This window comes from Psammomys obesus, unplaced genomic scaffold (genome assembly GCF_907164565.1).
Source record: "Psammomys obesus unplaced genomic scaffold, mPsaObe1.curated_primary_1811, whole genome shotgun sequence".
Lineage (NCBI taxonomy): Eukaryota > Metazoa > Chordata > Mammalia > Rodentia > Muridae > Psammomys > Psammomys obesus.
Window position 1 is genome coordinate 6,682,814 of NW_026592710.1, and position 24,259 is coordinate 6,707,072.

The window sequence follows — 24,259 nt, forward strand, 5'->3', positions numbered from 1 at the left end:
ACACAAACACACACACACACACACACACACACACACATTTTTTAGTTTCCCTTTTTTTTCTTTTTTTTTTATGTTTAGTGGCTTCTTTCTCTACTCACACATATTGGATACTGAGCATTTTGGTTTCTATGCTTTTGGCTGTTTCTGCTTTTAATAACATTAAATGATACGAGCAGCTTCTTTAAAATATCTTGCATGCAAGCAGTTTCCAAAGTAAAGTTTTCATGCAATCTCATGGTCTTACTCAGTGCACCCATATTTGCTAAATAGGCAGAGACTGGATTTAATGCGAGAGATGTACGACAGGGCAGGTGAGATGGCCTCCAACGTTCAAGACGAAAGCGAGACGACCATGACTGGCAGTGACCCATTCTACGATCGGTTCCACTGGTTCAAACTTGTAGGAAGGTATGTAATGATTTTGTTGTCTTAAAAAAAAAAAAATAACAAGCACTTTTAACTTTGTAAATGTCAGTAGAAAATATAGGGAAAAAGGACTATGTAAAAGCCCCTTCTCAGCCTGGGCTTGTAGTTCAGCCCTGCATGTCCCAAGTTCAATTCCTAGCAGGATTAGAAGGAAAAACAAAGAAACCAAAAGACCCATCTCCTCTCTAAGTCTCGCCCACTCAGAAGCACCGCACTGCTGCATGTGCTTGCTTCAGCCTCACTCAGTGTGCATATTGCTTTGACTGTCAGGCTCTTTAGCCAGAGTGTTCGACAGTCCTCCTAAACTCCCAGCTTACTCACAGACTGTTTGATCGAGGTAGATTGAGATGAAAAAGAAGACTTGTCTGAATTCTGTGCATTTTAAATAGAAATCACAGTGTGTGTTACCAGACTGCAGTTGGCCCGTGACCTGATTGATCCTCAATTGTTTTTCCTTGAAGCAATTTGTCTTGGTTTAGTCAAGCTAATTGCATGCCATGGTAGGCCTCTTCAGTTCTTTTATGCATCACTGCCAGCATTTTATGAAAACAAGTTTCTCTGTGAATTTGTTTGGAATTTAGCTCTCAAGAGGATTTAGACATGTAAAAGCAAGGAAATGCAAAAATTTAAAAAGCATTTTATTTTATATGTTTTTGGTTTTGTTTTGTTTTGGGTTTGTGTGTGTGTGTGTGTGTGTGTTGTTTTTTGCCTATTTATATGTCTGTGTACCATATGCATGCCTGATGCCCACCAAAGCCAGAGGAGGGCATTGGATCCCCTGGAACTGGACTTAGGGATGGTTGTGAGCTACTCTGGGTGCTAAGAACCAAACCTGGTCCTCTACAAGAGCAACCAGTGCTTTTAACCACTGAGCCACCTCTCCAGGCCCATGAAAATGTGACTTTTGAACGCACTAGTTTCAGAATTATGAGTTACTCGTTATTTGTAAATGCCCTGTGATGTTTTGTGAAGGAAGCAACTGAAAAGGAGTTACTGAAGTACTGCATTTTGTTGAAGTCAGCCTTTCCCGCTGCACTCTGACGGTAGACTCAGGATTGTCCAGCATGTGCTGCTTTGCCATACGCAGCTTCCTCCATACGGTCTTCTGCTCTGAGCTGACAGGAGAATTCAAACATTTAAAGCCTTACTATTTCTCCTGTAAGTGGCTCTTGGAGGACAGGATGCTGATCTTTTATGTGAACTGGAGAACATATACATTTTGCAGTGTAATATTTACCTGAGCTGGTCTGCTCATGGATGCTCTTTGCTTTCCTTATTCTGAGGACCTGTCCTTGTAGATCTCACCAACCTGCTCCTGTTCCCTCTTACTTGAACCGTGTAGTTCATGTCCATTTTACTCTTTTACTTTTCTATTTGCTTTTACCGTGTTGATTCTGTCAGTGGAGTCTGTCCTGCTGGTACCTGAGCATCCTGTTTAACCAACTATTCCTCTCTCCCTGCCTGTGTTAATCGGCATCTTACCTGGTGTCTAGCTCCCCCATTTTCCACGGCTGTGTGAATGAGCGCCTTGCCGACCGCACACCCTCCCCCACTTTTTCCACGGCCGATTCCGACATCACTGAACTGGCTGACGAGCAGCAGGATGACATGGAGGATTTTGATGATGAGGCATTCGTGGATGACACCGGCTCTGACGCAGGGACGGAAGAGGGATCAGATCTCTTCAGTGATGGGCATGACCCATTTTACGACCGATCCCCTTGGTTCATTTTAGTAGGAAGGTTGGTGAGGTTATTGTGAAAAAGGCAAAAAGGGACCAGCTCTTATTCTAAATGCCTCTTTGTGCAGTTTTGGCTAGAAAGAAAGCCCAGCCCTTATCTGTGAGGCACAGTCTACTTACAACACCATCATCAACTTTGGAAGACTACCTGGAGGATGGCTTGACCCAAATTGCCCAGTAATTTAGCTAAGACTCAGGTGTAATTGCTTTAGCAAATGTTACTGAGGTCCAGATGCTTCATCTCTAAAGGAGTGTGGTTAGTGAAGCATATGGGGATAAAATGAGCAGGAGCAGAGCAAGCCCGAGGTTAGGCAAAAGAATTTGTGGCTCCTCAGAAATTAGAGGACTGCGGTGGACTTGGTCATATAAAAGAATCAGGATTGCCTAGCTCTCCTTTGTTGACAATGGCTGTCTTGCTGTGTTCTGAGCCTATCTTGCTCTTCTGACAGAAATAACCTGTAGATTTATGATGACTCTCAGAAAGTTATCCGTTGTCACCGTCATCACTATTTGTTTGCACTACACGAAGCTGCTTTGTGTTGAAGCTCTTGTCTCCAGTTCTTGCTGTGCATATTCCTGTCAGAGATGCATAGGTTCCTGATATCGCTGTGGTCCACGTCCCCTCTTCATAACAAAGTAATCGAAGTTTGATAGTAGAATGCTCATTGCTTTAAGCTGGGCAGGTAGTACACACCTACAATCCCAGCACGTGGGGTGAAGGCAGGAATATTAGGAGTTCAGGGTTAAACTTGGCTTCGTTGGGGGGGGGTTAAAGCTACCTTGAGAGACATGACACCCTGTTTCAAAAAGAACAAAAAGATTAAGGTTAATGATGCATAAGAACCACACAATTTCGACCTTTTACAAATGAGGGCTCTATCACTGTGGGTAAGCACAGTCACGTAACAGTGCAGCGAGTGTCTGGACACAGCGGAGACACAGGGCTAAAACTTTGTTGTTGTATGGTATCGGATACCTAATGAACTCACTGTAGAAGGGATGGAAGAGCAAAAAGAAATGCTTTTAGATAGAAGTAAAAGCCTAAATTAATATTCACTCTGAGTTTTATAATGCAGATTATCCTTGGAAACGTGATGAGGTTATATAATCACAAGTAGTGTTTGCTCATGGTGTTCTTGCCAGTGTTACTCAGGAGTTTAGAGAAACTGATTTATATTAAAATTGAGAAAAGTATGTAAAAATCGTGCTTTATTTATTTTCTGGATATCTGTATCCCTCAGTACATTTCCATTTATATTCTAAGAAGGTTGAACCAGGTTTTGATCATTAGCTTAAGTCACTTTGCCTCCAGCTCCTTAGTCTCTTTACCATGTTCTAAATCACACTGAGGAGTAGGCAACTTCTTTGTAAGTATCCTGGTGAAGAGAAACCTGACACAGTGGTCAGGAGGAACCTTGGGTCTTGAGCATCTCTGTCACCAACTTAGGACAAGCAACTTATATGAGTTAGGAAAAAAAGAGCCTTAAAAAATCTTTTTGGGGGGGCTAGAGAGATGGCTCTCAGTGGTTAAGAGTACCAGCTGTTCTTCCAGAGGGCTTGGGTTCAATCCCCAGCACCCACATGGCAGCTTACAACTGGCTGTAACAGTTCTAGGGGATCCCACACCAATGCAAATAAAAGTTTAAAAAATGAATAATTTTTTTAAAAATTCTTTTTACCTTCATCTTTTTTTAAAAGATTTATTTATTATGTATATAGTATTTTCCATGCATGCACGTGTGCCCACCAGAAGAGGGCATCAGATCTCATTATAGATGGTTGTGAGCCACCATGTAGTTGTTGGGCCAGTGCTCTTCTGAGCCATGTCTCCAGCCCCCTTCATCTTTTATATTCTGTTATCCATACTAGCAAAATAAATACAGCTATTAAGATTTCTGCTTAGGAGGCAGACAGTGGTTCATGACAGAGACAGGCAGATCTTTGTGAGTTCAAGGTTAGCCTGGTCACCATAGTGAGCTCCAGGAGAGCCAGAGCTATGCCATGAGACCCTGTCTCAAAAAACAACAACAAAAGACTTTTGCTTAAGAGCATTTTTATCTTGAATCACTTTTATGAAAGAGTTAAGGCAGAATCCTCCCTAGAATGGGCATTCACCGGGTTAAGTAAAATATGTATATTTTTAAAAGTTTTATTCTTTTTGTCATATTAGATGATATAAGAATAAATATAACACAGTCAACTCTACACTGATTTTCATCTAGAATATTATAGCACTATAGGCTCAGGAGTTGTTTCTATTTGCTTGGATTTCTGGTTCTAGAACTATTACTGACTTGTGAGAAGGAGCCCGAGGTGTTGGTGATGTGGCTGGGGAGAACTCAGTGGTGCTTTTCCAGGTTCAGATCCTATCACCAAACAAAAAGAAAGCAGGAGAAGGCGAAGTAGCAGTCAGTAAAAGGATGAGGAGCTCATCACTTTTGCCCTCAGCCACATCTCTCCAGGAGAGCTGCAGCATTCAGCTATGCAGTAGTAATAGCGTGTCTAAAAGGTGTACTCTCTTTCCTGTTCTTATAATTCACAGTATTAGATTTCCCTATTGGCACATAATTATAAATATAATTCGCTTACGAAAATTTGCATGTTTTCTTTGAATTCCATTTATAGGTTTGCTTTTTGGCTATGGCTGCCTCTGGTGAATCTTTGTATCAAGAGTAAAAGAGCTTGTCCCTTTAGCTATTCTCTTACAGCATGTTGGGATGTTATGAACCATCACCATAACTTGGGATGAAATATAAAATATATGTTAGTCTTCTGGGCTAAAGGGGGCAAAAGATGGTTATTCTGTGACCTTTCTCAAGTACCTAAATTTGACATCTTTTCTGTAAGTATCACCATAATTATGCTGATTTTCTTTTTGTTGACAAACTAGTTTCTCTTACTGCTGTAACTTCACATCATTTTCTGCTAATGTGTCTTACATTTTCTTCCCTCTCATCCCTGTTCTCCTTCAGTCTGCTAGGTCAAAGTATAAGGATGTTCAATACAGAGTTAATAACAAAATTCTAGTTTAAAAGCTTCAGAGAAGAACCTATATACAGAATTGGGCCAAGGCCGTATTCTGATTACATGTCAAAGAGCTGTCTAGTGAGTACATCCATGTATCACAGGCCAGTGCCTCTGCCTTGCCATAAACTCGTTCCTAACAATGGAAGTGTAAAGTAATGCCCTCAGTGCTTCTGTGTGTAGAAAAGCTTGTGCCATCAGCAGAAGGAATTCTCACCTTTATTGTGCAACCCAGCGTTGTTTGTATGATGATATACCTGTGAATATATGTTTTAAAAAACTAGTAATTTGTGGGCCAGTCACATTGCTTAGCAGTGTAGTACCTGCCTAACCTGTCCAGGTCCCAGAAACATGCTCAAGGTCCTAGAGAACACAGGCATGACAGTGGTTTTCTGTTTTTTTCTAATAATATACCTAACATAGTAAAATTAAATAATGGCAGGATTCCAAGTACTCTTTGTAGTTAACTTTTATCCTGAGTTTGCTTTTGAAAAATCAACCTAGTGTAAAGTTGGATGGCTTGCTTTTCTGCCACTGGTAGGACTCATTTTTTTCTGAAAGACCTTCCACTTCTGTGTAAAGAGAAAGGACAGATCACATTCCTGGTTTGTAACATACATAGATACTCACTTGCCAGATATTTGAGTGTATTTACTACAAACCACAGCCTCTACATATAGATGAGCAAAACCAGAGAGAGTTTCTGTCCTCACAGTCTTATAATCTGGTGAGTGATGAAGACACTAAGATTATGGCATAAATGTTAATTATAGCCACAGTGAAAGAATTGTGTGTGTCATGTGAGTTGTATAATATTGGAACGACCTGTCGTGAAAGTATCATTTACACTAAGATCTAAGGATGTGAAATCAAAGCATGAGGTGAAGATGAGAGCAGAGAGGACTATGGGAAGAGACATATGATTGCTCTCAATGGTCCAGTTATTGAAAGTGGGCAGGTCTGACTAGATGCCATTGAGGCAGAAGTGTGGTCTGTTTGTGTATTGTCTTTGGAAGTGAAATTAGCTGTTTGGTTCCATATGCCAAATTCTTAGTTTTTTAAACTCATGGTAGTGGTGTTTGATGACCTTGTTTGTAATCCTTTTTAGATTACATTTTCATTTATAAGTTTTTGTTCAACAAAAGTTTAACCCTCTGTTAATATTCCCTCCTTTGCTTTGGAGCAGACTGAAAGGGAATTAGACATCATGATACAGTTTTCTGTTCATTTGCAGTTACTTTTGTTTGCTTTTCATTCATATGTCATTTATGTTCTTAAATGGTATTATTGTGATGTATTTTACCTATTTGCAGAATTGCTTTTATTGTTTTGAGTTGAAATCCAAGTATCCAATCCTTCATCCTTCTCTCCTTGTTATAACATACATGTTAGATCAAGAAATGCCAAAATAGCCCTGTGTGTCAAGTTTAGTTGCATTTAATTTCCTGGTATAGTATTTACTGTCTTTTGTTTTCTGTACAAAGATCAGCATATACCAAGTGAGAAGATAGGAGTAACAGTAGGAACTAGATTCCACTTTTCATTCTGATCATTGGAACAAGAGCTGTTAAAATTTGTGATTACCAGTTTTAATTGTTTTAAGTAAAAAATGAATGGGGCAGGTGAGATGGCTTAGTGAGCAAAGGTATTTGCACTAAGCTGGGCTATCTGACTTTGGTCTGTGCAACCCATATAGTGGAAAGAGAGACAGGACTCTTTCACAGTTGTCTTCCATCCTCCACACTCGGGGCATGTCAAACTCTCACCCACAACACACACACACACACACACACACACACACACACACACACACACTCTCTCTCTCTCTCTCTCTCTCTCTCTCTCTCTCTCACACACACACACACACACACAGTGAGAGAACAGTAAATAAAATAAAAATAAAAAGAGGCTGGTCATGCTGACTCACACCTTTAATCCCAGCTCTCTGGGAGGCAGAGGCAGGCAGATCTCTGTGAGTTCAAGGCCAGCCTGATCTACAAAGATAGTTCCAGGACATCCAGGGCTACACAGAGAAATCCTGTCTCAGGGGGAAAAATCTGCAAAATAGTGAACCTTTAAAAAAGCACAAACGTGATAGTTCTTGTCTAGTTTGTTAGAGTGTGTCATGTATATCATGTGTTGGCCAGGTCTAGTAGGTCAGGCCTGTCTTCTCAGTTGCTTAGAAGGCTGAGACAGAAGCATTGAGATTTTTAAGGCTTATCTAAGCTACAGAGTAACCTCAAAGCCAGCCTGAGTAATTTAGTGAGACCTTGTCTCAAAGGAAGGGCTGAGGCTGCAGTTGAGTGTTGAGGATTACGTATTAAGTATGAGACTTCTGAGTTTCTCCCCCAGGGCCACAAAAAAAGGGAAGCAGGAGAGACTTGTAAGTTCCCTTTTATTTATGACTTTGGTTTGAGGAGCAAAGGCCAACTCCATAAGGGCCAGCTGTGTCCTCTCCCTTAGTATTTCTCTTGTCCCATTCAGTCCCTGCAAGCTCCCTATGGTTACATAAGCTCTCTGCCAACATGTCTGTTTCTCTCACCTTTTTAATCATCCTTTAAGTAAAACAAAGACTCATACTGCTGTGATATAAAATCCATTTTAGAACGAGTAACTGTATTTCACTCACACTTTCCTGCCTTTTTGTCTCTTGATTTCTCTTTTGTGGATGGAGAGCAGCCAGATCTCTTGGTGCATCCTGCCTGACCTCTGGAGGCTAAGCACTTCAGTGGGCTCCTTTCTCCTTGACAGAACTCACAGTCCTTGAACATCTACTTCCAATTGTTACTCTTCTCCCTTTGGTGTAATTTTTTTGTAGAGTAATTTGGTGTAAGTTGGTCTTTGTCAGCTGCGTTGCCATGCATTTGCATGTGCTTACGTATCGATGGTCTGAAAAAGCAGCTGGAGGCAATTTAAGAGGTCAGAATTCAGAGTGGATCTTAAAAGGCCCAGAAGCCAGCTGAGTTTGGGGAAGCAGAAGCACTCAGCCTCTCCTTCCTCAGATGTTCTGATGTTTGTCTCTGGGCTTCTGTCCACAGGGCATTTGTATACTTGAGCAACCTGCTGTATCCGGTGCCCCTGATTCACAGGGTGGCCATTGTCAGTGAGAAGGGGGAAGTTCGGGGATTTCTTCGTGTGGCTGTGCAGGCCATTGCAGGTGAGTGACCTTTTTCCAAATGAAAGCTCTGGATTCTTTCCTACAGAAAAAGCAGGCTAGGGGCTGGAGAGAAGGCTCAGCAGTTAGGAGCACTGGCTCCTCTTCCAGAAGAACCAGGTTCAGTTCTCAGCACCCATGTGGCAGCTCACAACTGTCTGTAACTGCAGTTCCAGGGAATCTAACACCCTCACACAGACATAGATGCAAGCAAAACACCAATGCACATAAAATAAAATTTTTAAAGAAGAAAAAAATCATAGAAAAGACAGACTAGCTCCATGCAGGGACACTTCAGTCACATACATAAATGCTAATGTGTTCTACTTGGGGATGGCCCCTTGAAGCTTCCTTCTATTAACTTTACCTGCTACCCTGGCCCTCAAGTAGATTTCACTTTATTCTGGGATATTGCTATTTTAGGAAAAATGGTGTGCAACATGAATAGCTCTTGGACTGACTTTGTAAAGTGGTGAACAGTTTAGACTGGCACAGTGGTTTGTATAGTTTCAGAGTCAGCCTGAGTTACATAGTAAGACACGGTCTTTAAAAAAAAAAAAAGCTGGCCAGGCGTGGTGCTACACATCTTTAATCTCAGTGCTACAGAGGTAGAGGCAGTCTCTGAGTTTGAGGCCAGCCTGGTCTACAAAGAGTGTCCAGGACAGTCAGAGCTTTGCAGAACAGAGAAACCCTGTCTCAGAATCTCCTTCCCTGCCAAAAGAACAACAACAATAGAAAAAAAAAACAAAAAAACAAAACAAAAAAACAGGCATAGTGGCACAATACTCCTTTGATCCCAGCATTCAAGAGGCAGAGGCAGACAGAGGTCTGTGAGTTCAAGGGCAGTCTGGTCTCAGGGCTATGTAGTAAGACCCTCCCTCCAAACAAAACAACCAAAAAAAGAAATCTCATAGTCTCTTTTTGTTTGTGATAGTATCTTTTCTGTATAGCTCAGGCTGACCTCAAATTCAGCCTCCAACATTTGTAAACATACACCACAGTGCTTGGCTCAAGTGTTGGACATTTTATTTTTGTATTCTTAATTTTTTTAGTTTAAGGTTTCACTGTGTAGTCGAGGCTATCCTGAATTCACAACAATCCTCCTGTCTTGGTCTCCTGAGTGCTGGCTTCACAGGTATGAGCCACCACATTTAGCCAATGGGCTTTGAATTAGTGTGTCTAACTGTTGGAGAGTAAAAAAGGATTGTATATTGTTCTTACTTATTGCAGCTGAGCATAGTGGCACATACCCACGGAGGTGGAAGCAGAGAGATCAGGAGTTGAAGGTCAGTCTTAGCTAACAGTGAGTTTGAGGCCAGCCTGGACTACGTAAGACCCTTCTCAAAACAGAGCAAAACAGAGAGCATTTATTTCACTGCCAAATGTAATACACGGATCAAAATTATGATATTTTCTGCTTCTCCATGATCATGCCAACATTATGAGTAAAAAATATGGCCATTTTCTGTCTTAACTGATAAATGCTGTCCTGCAGATAATGACCTGTCAGCCTTTATCCCTTGAAAAACTATCACATTGTCATCCATACTGAGCTTTATGTAAATATAAAGTCTTCCACAAGTCAGTAGAATGTTTCAATGTTTGTTGCCCGGTTATTGAGTATAATCTTGGCAAGATGTTAAGGGGTCAGAATATGTAGGTGTGGCAGTATAAACAAACTCAAGATTGAAACCAGTTCTTTTCTAACTATTCTCGTCTGAGCAGAGGAAGATGGTTAATCTACAAAATAGTTGGAAGCCGTGACTATAATTTTATTGCAGTGCCATTCATTTTTACACTAAGGTCTTTCTTCCTGACTTAATAATTCAGGAAGAGCTATTCCCTCCTCCCACATGTACTTTCATTCAGTCTTTGCTGGCTTTCTTTCTATTTAGCTGATGAAGAAGCTCCTGATTATGGCTCTGGAATTCGACAATCAGGAACAGCTAAAATATCTTTTGATAATGAATACTTTAATCAGGTAAGAAGTATTTGGGAAGAAAGAAACACCTTGGGGAAAGAAAGGAAGTAAATGGATTTGTGAGGAAAGTGTCCAATGCTGGCACCCAATTCCCTTTTATAGCATTTAGCAATTTTAAGATGCAGTCACTCAGTGAATTATGGGATGTGTCTAGCAGTCACAGAGATAAAACTACAGGAGCACATTGCCTTTTCTCAGACAGCTTAGTCCATTTAATTATCATTTTGTAGAAATGGAGAATATGTCATTTACCTGGCCTTGTCTTACTTGCAGAGTGACTTTTCTTCAGTTGCAATGACTCGTTCTGGTCTGTCTTTGGAGGAACTGAGGATTGTGGAAGGACAAGGTCAGAGCTCTGACGTTATCAGTCCTCCAGAGGAAGTCAACCGAATGAATGACTTGGGTACGTAGACAGATGTCTGTTCTTGAGGAGTCTCAGTAGGAAACAGTGAGCACCACAGTCAAGCAACAGAATCGCTTTGCTCAACTAGAAACAGAAAAGAGTGCCCAGTTCCCTTCTTGTCATAGTACTTGAACCATCTGTGTGTTGTTTCACTCTTTAGATCTGAAGTCAGGTACTCTGCTGGATGGGAAGATGGTGATGGAAGGGTTTTCTGAAGAGATCGGCAACCACCTGAAACTGGGCAGTGCCTTCACCTTCCGAGTCACTGTGCTACAGGCCAGTGGGATCCTTCCAGAGTATGCAGACATCTTTTGTCAGTTCAAGTAAGCCACCTGTATCAATTACTTTTTTGTTGTTGTGATAGGCTTCTCTGACAAAAGGCAGCTTAGAAAAGAAAAACCTTTAATTTAGGCTTCAGAGGGGTAGAACACATATTGGCAGAGCAGAAGGCATGGCAGCATGAGCAGGAAGCTGGCTAATGACATTTTCATCCACACACAGGAAGCAGAGAGAGAGAACAGGAAGTGGGATGAACCTCCTCAGCGAGGCTCTCTCTCCATAACCTCCCAAGCAGCTACCAACGGGGACCAAATACTCAAATCCATGAACCTATGGGGCCATTTCTCATTAATAAAAACACACTGCCCTTTTGCTGTGCCCATCAAGCAAGTTGCTAACTGCAGAGATGTCCTTGCTGTAAGTGCTTTACACATGTGTAAGATTAAAGCACTTGAGAGATAAAACATGACAGCTCTCTGGAAGAGACTTTCTTCACTCAAGATGAGAATAAGGGTCAAGACCCTTCACTGGAATGACTCAAGGGCTCCCCCAGGGAGTGTACAGCACACCTCTTTAGAGGACTCTGTGGTGTCCCATAATTCTGCGAACATAGTATCCGATCCAGATAAGCCCATTAGTTTTCAGTGCTTTTCATGCTGACATGTCTTCTTAAAAAAACAACAGTTAAGGGCTGGAGAGATGGCTCAAGAGGTTAAGAGCACTGGCTGCTCTTCTAGAGGTCCCGAGTTCAATTCCCAGCAACCACATGGTGGCTCACAACCATCTATACTGAGCTCTGGTGCCCTCTTCTGGTGTGCAGGTGTGTGGAACATTGTGTACATAATAAATAAATAAATCTCTTTTAAAAATTAAAAAAAAAAAAAACAAAACAGTTAAACAAATTGTCTAGCCAACAGTTTTATATATTTAGTACTTTGGAAAAAGGAAATTTACATAATGTAAAGAAAAACAACTACTGTATGAAGTGTATAGGGATACTCTGGAGCATTAAAGAGAAAGTTATCAGTGCCACTGGGGTGGCAGTTCAGACCCAGTAGTGCTCATGGGTGCCTCTGGCAGAAAAAGTATATATGGCCAGGAAAAGGAAAAAATAGAGTGGGAGTGGTGGAACAAGAAGAGAAGGAAAGAAAACAGAGATACTGCCTAAGGGACTGGAGAAATGGCTTAGAATTAAGAGCACTAGCTGCTCATCCAATGGACCTGGGTCCAATTCATGGACGTCTACATAGGGGTACACAATTCCAGGGACTCTGATGCCATCTTCTGGCCTCTGTGGGCACAAATGTACATGCATGTGGTACACTGGTAGATATACAGCAAAATAACATACAGATAAAATAAAACAAAATATTTAAATATGTGTATTAAAAAAAAGAGTTGAGAAGGGGCTGGAGACATGGCTCAGCAGTTGAGGGCACTGACTGTTCTTCCAAAGGACCCAGGTTCAGTCCCAGCAACACATGGCAGCTTACAACTGTCTGTAACTCCAGGATATGATACCTTCACACAGACATGCATGCAGGCAAAACACCAGTGCACATAAGATGAAAATAAATATTTTTTAAAAAGAGTTGAGAAAAGACATTGCATAAGCACAGAATGCTACAGTGCAGCAGTACAAATCATTGGTAATTAGGAGCACTCGGCGGAGGTACTGACGTCCTCAGACCTGTGGATGGACTGATGGGAAAATCCACAAGAGCATATACTGATATTTTCCCCTATTCAAAATCTTTTTCCCCCTTTGGGGACTGGAGACTGGCTCAGTAGTTAAGAGCACTTGCTACTCTTGCAGAGGACCCAGCTTCAGATCTCAACATCCACAAAGTGCTTCCCAACCATCCTTAGCTCCAGTCTCAGGGGTCTGACCTCCTCCTTGACACCAGGCACATATGTGGTGCACATGCACACATGCAAGCAAAACATTCACACACTTGAAACAACATAAACCTAAAATTTTAAAATATAGTCTTTTTTCCATTTGGCCTTTTAGAGGACCATCTGTGTGTCAAACCTTATGGGTAAACCCTTGCTGGAAAAACAAGCACATAAGTGTATCATTGTAAATGGTGAAATCATAACTTTTAAGGAGAAGTAGGTCCGAGGAGATTTCCTGGCATTTGAGCATCTCCTTTTTAGACAGAAGACTCCTAAGCCAGGCTACCGTGTGCCATTTGACTGCTCCTGCAGAGGCGCAGATTTGCCAAGTTTTCTCTATATTATATGATTTCATTTTCTTTCTCTTCCTTTCTTTCTTTCTTTCTTTCTTTCTTTCTTTCTTTCTTTCTCTCTCTCTTTCTTTCTTTCTTTCTCTTTCCCTCCCTCCCTCCCTTCCTTCTTTCCTCCTTCCTTCCTTTCTCTCTTTCTTTCTTTCTCTTTCTCTCTTTCTTTCTCTCTCTTTCTTTCTCTCTTTCTCTCTCTTTCTTTCTCTCTCTCTTTCTTTCTTTCTCTCTTTCTTTCTCTCTTTCTCTCTTTCTCTCTCTTCTTTCTCTCTCTTTCTTTCTTTCTTTCTTTCTTTCTCTTTCTTTCTTTCTCTCTTTCTCTCTTTCTTTCTCTCTCTTTTTTTCTTTCTTTCTCTCTTTCTTTTTTTCTTTTCTCTTCTCTTTTCTTTTCTTTTCTTTTTTTCAACAAGGTTTCTCTGCTTAGCCTTGGCTATGCTGGAACTCACTTTTTAGACCAAGCTGGCCTTGAAAACACAGAGATCCACCTGCCTCTCTCTCAAATGCTGGGATCAAAGGTGTGCTCCACCACCTCCCAGCTGGCTTCATTTTCAGCAAAACAAACAAACAAATGAAAAACTTCTGCAAAATAACAAGACTTCATGCTTTATTGATTGGGTTTTTTTTCCAGGGGTTGGAGTAGGTTTGTTAGTTGGGGGTTTTGGTATAGTAGGTTTGTTCATTTGTTTTTTTTGGGTTTGGGGGTAAGTTTTGTTTTCGGTTTCTTTGGTTGGTTGGGTGGGTGGGTGGCTTGTTGGTTGGTTTGTTTGGTTTTCGAGACAGAGTTTCTCTGTGTAACAGCCATGGCTGTCCTGGACTCTTTGTAGACCAGGCTGGCCTCATAATCTGCCTGCCTGTGCCTCTCTGAGTGCTGGGACTAAAGACATGTGCCACCAGGCCCAGGTGGGGGTATGTGTATACGTTTTTTCATTTGTTTGGGGGGAGTAGTTTTGTTCATTTGATTTTTGGGTTTTGGGGGAATAGATTGTTTCATTTGTTTAATGGGCTTAGGGGGTAGGTTTGTTCATTTGGGTTTCCTTACTTTAAGACAGAGATTCTCTGAGTATCCCTGGCTGTCTGGAACTGCTATGTAGACCTTGCAGTTCTCCCACCTCTCCTTCTTGAGTGCTCATGTTACAGTCATGCACCACCATATCCTGCTACAAATTTGTTGAATTAACTTCTTTACTCCATAAGTCATGCTTGTATATGTCCATTTAGGTAAACAATCATGGTCACTTAATTTTTCAGTGATTTTTGAATCTGAAATACTATCTATATGATACGGAAAATGCTGACATGGAAAGAAATCATCATTTGGCTCAGTAAAAACAAACAAACAAAAAGTGCTTTGTTAGCGTGCTCCTCACTGTAGAGTCGAGCGTGGGCTCTGAAAACATTCTGCTGATGTGGCAGCACACACTGTGTTTCCCGGCACCTGAAGGCAGATTGCTATGAGTTTGAGGCAGGCTTGGGCCTTATAGAGACTCTCCCAAAACAAACCAAAAACAGACTCTGATGAATTCTAATGCAGTATTCATCTGTCTCTTTATTAAGCTTTTTGCATCGGCATGATGAAGCATTCTCCACTGAACCCCTAAAAAACAATGGAAGAGGAAGTCCCCTGGGCTTTTATCATGTACAGAATGTGAGTATCCTGAATATTTTGCCACACATCTCTCAGGTTTAGGTACGCTGATTTTGTTGGGTAAGGAGAATGGTCATGTGAGGTGTGAGCTGTCTTTTGTGCTTGGATAGGAGAGCTTTGCAGAGAGAATGAGCCGTAGAGATGGTGGCCAAGGCAGTGAGGTCTTCAGGGAAGGAACAGCCAGTCTTTCACCGAATTATGGTGGCCCACACTGAATGTGCAATCTAGTCTCCCAAAGAAGTCTTCTGTCAGTTTGAGTGTGCATTTTTAAAAAATGTTTTTATCTTTAAAAAAGGAGCATGTTTACTATCAGTTTTGGTAAGTTAACATAGTATCCTGTAAACTCTAAGGTACTTTCATCATTGCTTACAGTAATGCAGAAGACATTAAATACCTTCTGTAGCTGAGTTATGATTTAGAGCATTTCCCCAGGGGCTGTGATTTACCTGTTCATGCCCCTTACAACTCTCCTAATACATGAAGCAAGGAAGTGGGCTTTCCAACTTATAAAATTTCATTCAAACTCAATTCAGAAGTCATCTTCAGGGGAGTGGTGAGATGGCTCAGCAGGTGTAAGCGCTACTGACAAGCCTGATGACCTGAGTTCAGTCTCTAGGATGCACACGGTGGAAGGAGAGAACTGACTCCCACAAGTTGTCTTCTGGCTCCAAATGTGTCCCATAGCACAAGTACCCATGCACGCACAACAAGTTAATTAAGCATAAAAAGCAAAGTCTTGTCATCGTAATACTAATTTTCATTAAGAATTCATTTGGTATTGTCCCTGTTCTGTTTTCTGTGCCATTTAGTCTTCCATTGACTGTTCTAATCCCTATGCTACCACTGGGGAAACTAAGGTACTGAGCAGCTTGTGCCACTCACCCAAGTTACCAAGCTGGGAAGAGGCAAGAAGAGCGTTTAAACACAAAGTGTGGCTGTAGCACCCAGAATCTTCACTGCCTTCCCAAACTGCCTTTCTTTTTCTTGTTGATCGTGTCTACTCTGTGAAGTGGGAGAGGGGCCAGCCACAGTTGTTTTAATAGATAAAATGAGAGGAACGGACAAACAAAATAAAGTGTAAACTGAAGCATGACTGCGGGGCTGGAGAGCTGGCTCAGCAGTTGCGAATGCACTGCGCTTGTAGAAGACCCGAGTCAGGTTCCCAGCCCTATGCAGCGGCTCATGTAACTCCAGCTCCAAGGGACCCAAAGTCCTCTTCTGGCCTCTGAGGACACTTGTTCACACACTCAACATGCACTTGTCCCAAACATAGACATACACACATACCTGTAACTAAAAATGAAATATGTATTTGGTAAATGCTGATCAGCTGTTTAACAAGCCTCTGACTCATAAAACCAGAGATTTCCTCAAGGGGCTTAGAATTAATAAGGGGAAATATAGAGTATGGGGACATGAGAAAGGTATTCATTAAATACAAAAGGGAATGTTTTTCCTATAGAAAGATTTTAAGTTACTTTTTCGTGTGAGAGAGAATAGTTATGTAGAGAAGGTAAATTTTCTGAAAAATGTAGCATGAATAAAAGGTAAGAAAAAGAAAAAAAGTGTGTGCAATTTGGCATTGCACCTTGCTCATGATCCGTATTCAACACGTTTTTTGTTTTTTGGGTTTTTTTTCCCCACCTCTTTTACTGACTCACCTGGGCTTTGGAGGGAATGCCTTCTTAGAGTTACAGCCAGGGCCATTCCCAGGCACAACAAACAAGCAGGTAGAGAGAGCACGAGGCAAGTCTTGAAATGTTGGGTAGCATCAGGATAAGGTCGATTCCGCTACATTGTGGAGGATCTTGAATGCTGAACTTGGTAAGGTCACATTGGAATGAAAAGCGGAGGGAAACCTGTCTTGTGGTGGAGGAGCCTGGGTGGTGAAGTGCCAGCGCATACAGGGTGCTCAATGCTGAAGGTTGCCGGAAGCACAGACGAGGCCTTCTGATCATAATCTTACCCGAGCCTCCTTTGACTGTCTCTTACTAGATTGCAGTGGAGGTCACTGAGTCATTTGTGGACTACATCAAAACCAAGCCCATCGTATTTGAGGTCTTTGGGCACTATCAGCAGCACCCACTTCATCTGCAAGGGCAAGATCCTAACAGGTTTGAGTGAGCAGACTTCGATTGTTGTTGCCGTTTTGAGTTTTAGTTTCTTGGTTACTGAAAAAGAACTATTTTGTTGTTTGGTTTTTGTTTCTTTTTGACAGAGTTTCTCTGTGTAGCCCTGGATCTCACTCTGTAGATGAGGCTGGTATCAAACTCAGATATCCACCGGCCTCTGCCTCCCAAGTACTGGTATTAAAGGTATGCGCCACTACCACCAGCTGGGGAAAAAAAAGAACTTTTGAGGGATGCAGATAACTAAATAATAGATTTATACAGTACCCTCTTTTTACTCTTAAGAAATGTCACTACTTTTTTGTAGCAAACCGAATCACCAGTTCAGCTATACAGCCAGTTGAATTCTGTCCAGATAACATTGAATACCTTCTTTTTGTTGTAAGAAAAAAAAAAAATTAATAGGGTAGAAAGTTGGTGCAATAGAGCTAGAACATGCATGTAATTGTTTTTGACAACCTTTACTTTATGAAGTACAAAGTCAACGTGGAGTCATCACAACTAATGAGAAGATCAGTGACATGACTTTTGTTTGTTTTTGTTTTTGAGACAGGGTCTCTCTATGTAGCCCACGCTGTCTTGGAACTCACTATAGTAGACCAGACTGTGCTCAAATTTACAGAGATCTGTGTGCCTCTGCCTCATAGTATGGGATTAAAGGTGTGCACTACTGTGCCTGGTAGAGACATGAGCTTTTATCGGTGGTAGTGCTAGTTGAGATGTACAGGGAGACTTTTATCAAAATGTGTTGGTCTCTGTGTGGGATTGTGTTAGTTATCTTTTTTGGGGGAGGAGGGTATCTGTTTTCTTAAAAAGATTTAAGCAATGGAATACTGGGGGTGGTGTTGCATGCCTTTAAGTCCAACACTATGGAGGCAGAGGCAGGCAGATTTCTGTGAGTTGGAGGCCAGCCTGTTCTACAGAGTGAGTTCCAGGACAGCCAGGGCTACACAGAGAAACCTTGTCTTAAAAAACAAAAACAAAAGAAAATAAAAATAAAAATAAAACCTCTAAAAAAAAAATTAAGGGGGCTGGAGAGATGGCTCAGTGGTTAAGAGCACTGTCTGCGCTTCCTAAAGACCTATGTTCAATCCCCAGCACCACATGGCAGCTCACAACTGTCTGTAACTCCAGTTCCAAGGGATTTGATACCTTCACATTAATGCACATAAAATAAAATTAAATAAATAAAAAATTAAAAAAAATTTTAAGCATGCTATTAACATCAACACTTAACTCTTTTTAGTCATAAGGAATGGTTTCCTTCTTTCTTTGCAGTCCACCTCAGCCATCTCGAAGATTCTTCCCCCCACCCATGCCACTCTCCAAACCAGGTGAGCAGCAACTATATTCTCTCTAATGTGTATACATCTGTTCTGAATAATTTTCAGGCAAGAGTCACACTGGAATTCCCTCTTTCTGTGTCCTTATATGTTCCTCTTCTATATTTTTAGCAGGAACAAGAATGTATGGTTCCTGATCTGAGATGAGAAGTCAAACAATTTGGCTTTGTCTCTCTGGTCTTCTCATTTAGACTTTGATAATCTCCTCCTTCTTAAATCTCTATGCTTTATATGTAATTACTTCTGTCAGTCACAACATTTCTTTGTGTATTAAATTTATTCTGCATGTTCAATTTTGTTGTTGGGACTTTGTTCTTGATTGACACATAATAATATACATATACATAATTATGGTATAATACAATGCATTTGTAGCTATATACTTTGAGGAATGCATGTAATTATACATCAGTGAAGTTAGCATATCTGTATCTTAAGCATTTGTAGTTAAGTATAGTTAAGATCTTTTTGTGTAGCATTTTGACATTGATAATAATGGATACCCTATTATGCAATAGAATACCAGAGTTTGTTTCTCTTCATTTATCTTGCTTTCTCTTTTATTTTTTTTCTTACTGCCCACTTTCCAAACTCCCACCCTTCCCCATGCTCACTCTCCTCCCTCTATATTCCACCTCCCCATTGGCCTTCAGACCATGAAAGAAAGATTGATCTGATACGGTTTCTCATGTCTGACTATGTGAATGTGCATGTGTTGGATACGTTTTCTGAGCACGCCAGTGTGCTAGCTTCCTCTGCTGTTGCCACGTTCCAGAATGAGGCTGATTCATTGCCGCCTTTTCTCTTTGTGCCAGTCCCCAGCTTCCAGAGTGAAAGGGTACCCAAAAAATATGGTTAGTAGCTAATCTAGCTCTGCTTTAGATGTAGAACCAAATTCGCCATGTGTGAAACACCGATGTTTCTGTTTGTTCCCCTAGTTTACTGTAGAGTTCTGCACAGTGTCAAGATCACATCACAGTTCCCTCAGGGAGACTGTAGGGAACACCTTTATACCCCCTCCCTCTCTTTCATATCCCTCTGAGTTTGAGATGCCCTAGTTTTTTGTTTTGTTTTGTTTTGTTTTTTTTCCTTGAGCCCAGGCTAGTCTTGAACTACCTATATAGCTGAGGATGATCTTGAATTTCTGGCCTCCTGTCTCATCCACAGACATACCTGTTCATGTATGTACCATATACCCAATTTATGGGGTGCTAGGAGTCAAACCCAGAGCCTCATTTATACTAGGCAACATCTTCACCCCACCTAATACTTATTTGTTTGTATCTTTTGCAGTAGTAATTTTTGTTTTTTTTTTTGTTGTTGTTGTTGTTTTAAGATAGGGTTTTTCTGTGTAGCTTTGGCTGTCCTGGACTCACTTTGTAGACCAGGCTGGCCTCAAACTCACAGAGATCTGCCTGCCTCTGCCTCCCAAAGTGCTGGGATTACAGGCGTGCACCAATATGCCCAGCTTGCTTGCTTGCTTTCTTTTTTTCTTTTTCTTTTTTTTTTTTTTGTCTAGTAGTTGGTTTTTGTTTAGTGTTTGAATCAAATCCTGGGCCTTGTGCCTGTTAGACAAGCACTTTTTAACCACTGAGCTGTATTCAAGGCCCTCCCCTCCACTCTTTCTTTCCTGAGTACTTCTTAGATGACTACCAGAACAGTAACCAGTTTCCTTCTTAGCAGCCCCAGCACATTGGAAACACAGCTGGGTGACTACTGCCAGTGGACTGTTCATTTGAGAAAAGCTGCATGACTGATAAAGCCCCTTCATGTACATTATGCTAATAGTCTTCCCAATACTTTTTCAAAGTAGTAGACTAAATATCATCCACATCTTATAAATTGAGGAGAGACTCACAGAGTAAGCACCTTAACCAAAGCCACATAAGTATTGTTAAGACTGTGGAATTTAAATCTGAAGAAACATTAATAGATTATTTACAGGTATTTACAGAGCAGACCAGTGGTCTCAGATCTGTCTTTTTTGTTTTAATCACTGGAGGGTTTAAAGCATCATCTCCTGATATGGTTGTGATATGATGCTATCCCTCCACATAGGAAACTCTAGAAAGCATAGGGTTTTTAATGTTTTATAAAGCACATTTAGTTTATATAAAAACCTGTTTTCTGGTGTGTTTTGAGAAGGACCCTACTGCTTTCTTTGGATGCTTTGGATGAGACACACTAATACACTTAGTGCAGAGCTGTCTCTGCGTCTTTCGCACTAAAATCTGCCCTCTGGAAACCTAACGTTAAAGTGCCTGTACTTTTGCTGAGTAAATGTGGAACAGATTTTGACATGTTATAAAACTTTTTAAAAGTTCCAGCCACCAAGTTAAACACCATGAGCAAAACCAGCCTTGGGCAGAGCATGAGCAAGTATGACCTTCTGGTTTGGTTTGAGATCAGTGAACTGGAGCCTACTGGAGAGTAAGTCCAATTAAAAAATTTTTTGTTAAATAAAGTGTTTCAGAATTGGAGATATAGTTTTGAGCCTGTTTTTGGCTCATGTATCAATGTTGTGTCAAATTCCTCTTTGGGATTGAATTTGGATGCCTTGCTACTTATCTCTGAATGCGATGTTTACCAAAGCCCATCCAGTAGAATTATTTCTTAGCGACAGCAATACGATGGAGTCCAAATGCACTTGGTTATGAGGGAAAACTGCTATGTGGTGGTTCTGTTAATATCAGTGGAACAGATTGTACAGGATATGCTTCGGGTTCAGATGGAGGTTAGTGGGGGCTGATGAGATGGCTCAGCAGATATGGGCACTTGATGCCAAGCCCAATGACAATCTGAGTTTGATCCCTGGGACATACATGTTGGAAGGTGAGAACCAACTGCTACAAGTTGTCCTTCTACCTCCACACATGTGCCATGGTTGTCACGCGTACACACAAATAAATAAATGTAACCTTTTACAATTAGATACCTGTCTCAGTGAGGGCAGTGGGGGCTGAATATTTCCCTGGATTAAAATTTTTTACCTTGCCACTATCTAGACCGCTTTCTTTTCCATTGTGTTATTGTAGGATAGTTTACAGTAGCTTTGGCCTGTAGCTAGAAGAGGGTAGTAGCACCTCTCCTCAGTTGTGCTGACCAAAGATATCCCTAGAAAAAAGCTACTCTCCTAAATGAACAGGATCAACATAAGCTTCCTTGCCTTTATGAGCTGTGATAGAATAAATGATAAATGCAATTCTTGTTTATAGTTGTTTCTGAAATGCCTTAGGAAAAACACAGAAGAGAATCTACTTCTGAAACAGGCAGGCAGCCACATCCATTAACACGGATTAGGGACAAACTGTTATGTAGTGTTCCTCTGTGTGTAATGCAGTGAACACCATCAGTGATGATCAGCACTATGAACCGTTAGTGTCTGCCGTGTATACGACCCTGTGTTAAAATAGCTCTGTAACTCTTGAGTTGTCAGTCACTTGGAAGAATGTGACTTTTCATAAACAGATTGGCAATGTTATCATAGCTTGCATTATGATGACATTGTTACAGTGATGGTTTCTACTGAATTAATTGCTTTCTGGAGCTTAAAATATTTAGAATTGGAAATTGTCTGTTTCTTATTTCCACTCAGTTCTATAAGTTATACATTATTTACTGAATTATTATGCAAGGAACAAAGATGGAACCAGGACCACATTACTATTTAGTACCTTTAAATAGTAGCAGAGATGATGAGAAACGGGTATGTGGCAGGTGGACAGATGCAGGTGGTTCTGTGATTAAGTGCCTGCATGGGGCCAGAGTGCAGAGGGCACAGAGAGACCCCCACCACTGCAACAACCCAGGAAGGCTTGGCAGGGGAAGTAGCCCTGACTTCTGTCTTTTGTGTTTTTATTTTTATAGGTATATTCCAGCTGTGGTTGACCACACAGCAGGCTTACCCTGCCACGGGACATTTTTGCTGCACCAGGTACTGATGTCTGAGAGAGAACAACAGATTTCTCAGTTTTTCATCTCTATTTGGAGGGGGGGATATGGGAGGACATTTTTGTTTTTTCCTGTCCTTCTCCCTTTATTTAGCAGGGTAGGAAATAGATGGGAATTGAACATAAAACTACAAATACTGCTTCTGTTTATATTAGTCAGGGTTTTCTAGAGTAGCAGAATTTATAGAATGAATCTGGATGGATGGATGGATGGATGGATGGATGGATGGATGGATGAGAGGGGTGTTAATTAGCATGACTTACAGGCTATGGTCCAGCTAGTTCAATAATGGCTGCCTGTGAATGTAAAGTCCAAGAATCCAATAGTTGTTCAGTCCATGAGGCTGGATGTCTCAGCTGGTCTTCAGTATTCACTGGAACCCTGAAGAAGTAGACTCTAAGTCCAGTGAAGGAATGGACTTGATAGCAAGGCAAGAACAAGCAGGCAAAGAGCAAGACTTCCTTCTCCATGTCCTTCTATAGACTTCCAGTAGAAAGTGTGGCCCAGAGTACAGGTGGATCTTCCCACCTCAAAAGATCTGGGTTAGCTGGGTGGTGGTGGCACACACCTCTAATCCTAGCATTTAGGAGCAGAGGCAGGTGGATCTACCAAGTTTGAGGCCAGTCTGATCTATAGAGTGAGTCCAGGATAGCCAGGGCTACACAGAAAAACCCTATCTCGAAAACAAAACAAAACAAACAAAAAAATCTGTATTAAAGGTGTATATTCTGACCTCCAAGATCTAGCTTAAGAGAGGATCTTCCCACTTCAAGTTATTTAATTAAGCAAAAGTCCCTCATAGGTGTGTCCAGCCATTTTCAGGTTTTAGTTATTTACAGATGTAGTCAAGTTGGCAACCAAAATAGCCATCACACCATTTTTTGTTTTTGTTTTTAATATACTCTTTATACATATTTTTTAGAATAGCTATTTTGAAAAAGAATCTGGAGGTAGGGCACGGTGGTGCACACCTAAAATCCTAGCACTCCGGGAGACAGAGGCAGGTGGATCTCTGTGAGTTCAAGGCGAGCCTGGTCTACAAAGTAAGTTTAGGACAGCCAGGGCTACACAAAGAAACCCTGTCTTGAAGAGAAAGAGAAAAAGCAGAAGGATCTGGGGATACCCCCTAAGGCTTCATCCTTGACAGAGTCACTATTAGTTGGTGATTACTGCAGAAGTTACTCTTCCTTAAGGACACGGATACAGGTAGGGTGTCCATGTCCCAGCCAGTGGCCCTACACCCACACACATGTGTTCAGTGCTAATTGAATGGTGGATGTAAGTAACAAGAAAGGAAGAAAGGTGACAAGGTGGAGCATTAGGAAGAGCTGGAGGGATGGCTGTCGTCAAATTACATTTTATCGCTGTATGAAAAAATTAAGGTCAGTCACTGCCATTTGTGTTGCTGTCGTACTTTTTTTTTTTTTTCCAAGACAGGGCTTCTCAGTTTTAGACCTGGCTGTCCTGGACAGCCATCCACCTGCCTTTGCCTCCCTGAGTGCTGGGACTAAAAGTGTGCACCTCCACACATGGCTGCTCTCGTACAATTTTATACACTTTCCATATGTTTAGAAGCTTTATGTTTCACTGACAGTAGTCCTTTTGTTTGGTTTTATCAGTTTGTTTGAGACAGATTCCCTCCTGACCTCCAGCTGGCCTCCAACTCCCGGGATGCATCTCTTGCCTCAGGCTCCCAATCATTGGCTTAGCAGACATGAGCCACCGTAACCTGGCAATGAGAGTTTTTGTTTTGCTTTTTCTTCTCCTGTTTTGTTTTTGGCTGTGCAGGCCATTAAATCTGGAGCCCTACTACATACTATGCAAGTACTCTACCACTGAGCTATGTCCTTAAAACTGTTTTTGTTTTTTTCTTTGTTTTTCTAACAGACATGTGTAGCCCAGGTCCTTGAATATAAGAGACCCTCCTGCCTCAATCTTCT

At 41.3% G+C, this 24,259-nt stretch overlaps 1 protein-coding gene across 6 annotated transcripts in view; it reads left to right on the top strand.

The window, feature by feature from the left end:
• The window catches only part of Kif1b (kinesin family member 1B), a 138,899-nt gene that overhangs the window by 87,691 nt on the left and 26,949 nt on the right, over positions 1-24,259 (top strand). For 4 of the 6 annotated variants that reach the window (XM_055615354.1, XM_055615355.1, XM_055615356.1 and 1 more), the window contains 11 exons: positions 271-408; positions 1,920-2,168; positions 8,230-8,348; positions 10,241-10,326; positions 10,600-10,729; positions 10,890-11,052; positions 14,806-14,896; positions 16,892-17,010; positions 18,304-18,359; positions 20,690-20,798; positions 22,236-22,302. In XM_055615354.1, the coding sequence (XP_055471329.1) occupies positions 271-408; positions 1,920-2,168; positions 8,230-8,348; positions 10,241-10,326; positions 10,600-10,729; positions 10,890-11,052; positions 14,806-14,896; positions 16,892-17,010; positions 18,304-18,359; positions 20,690-20,798; positions 22,236-22,302 (1,327 nt within the window). The remainder of the gene's footprint in view (positions 1-270; positions 409-1,919; positions 2,169-8,229; positions 8,349-10,240; positions 10,327-10,599; positions 10,730-10,889; positions 11,053-14,805; positions 14,897-16,891; positions 17,011-18,303; positions 18,360-20,689; positions 20,799-22,235; positions 22,303-24,259) is intronic. The other 2 variants (XM_055615359.1, XM_055615360.1) reach the window with 1 other exon arrangement.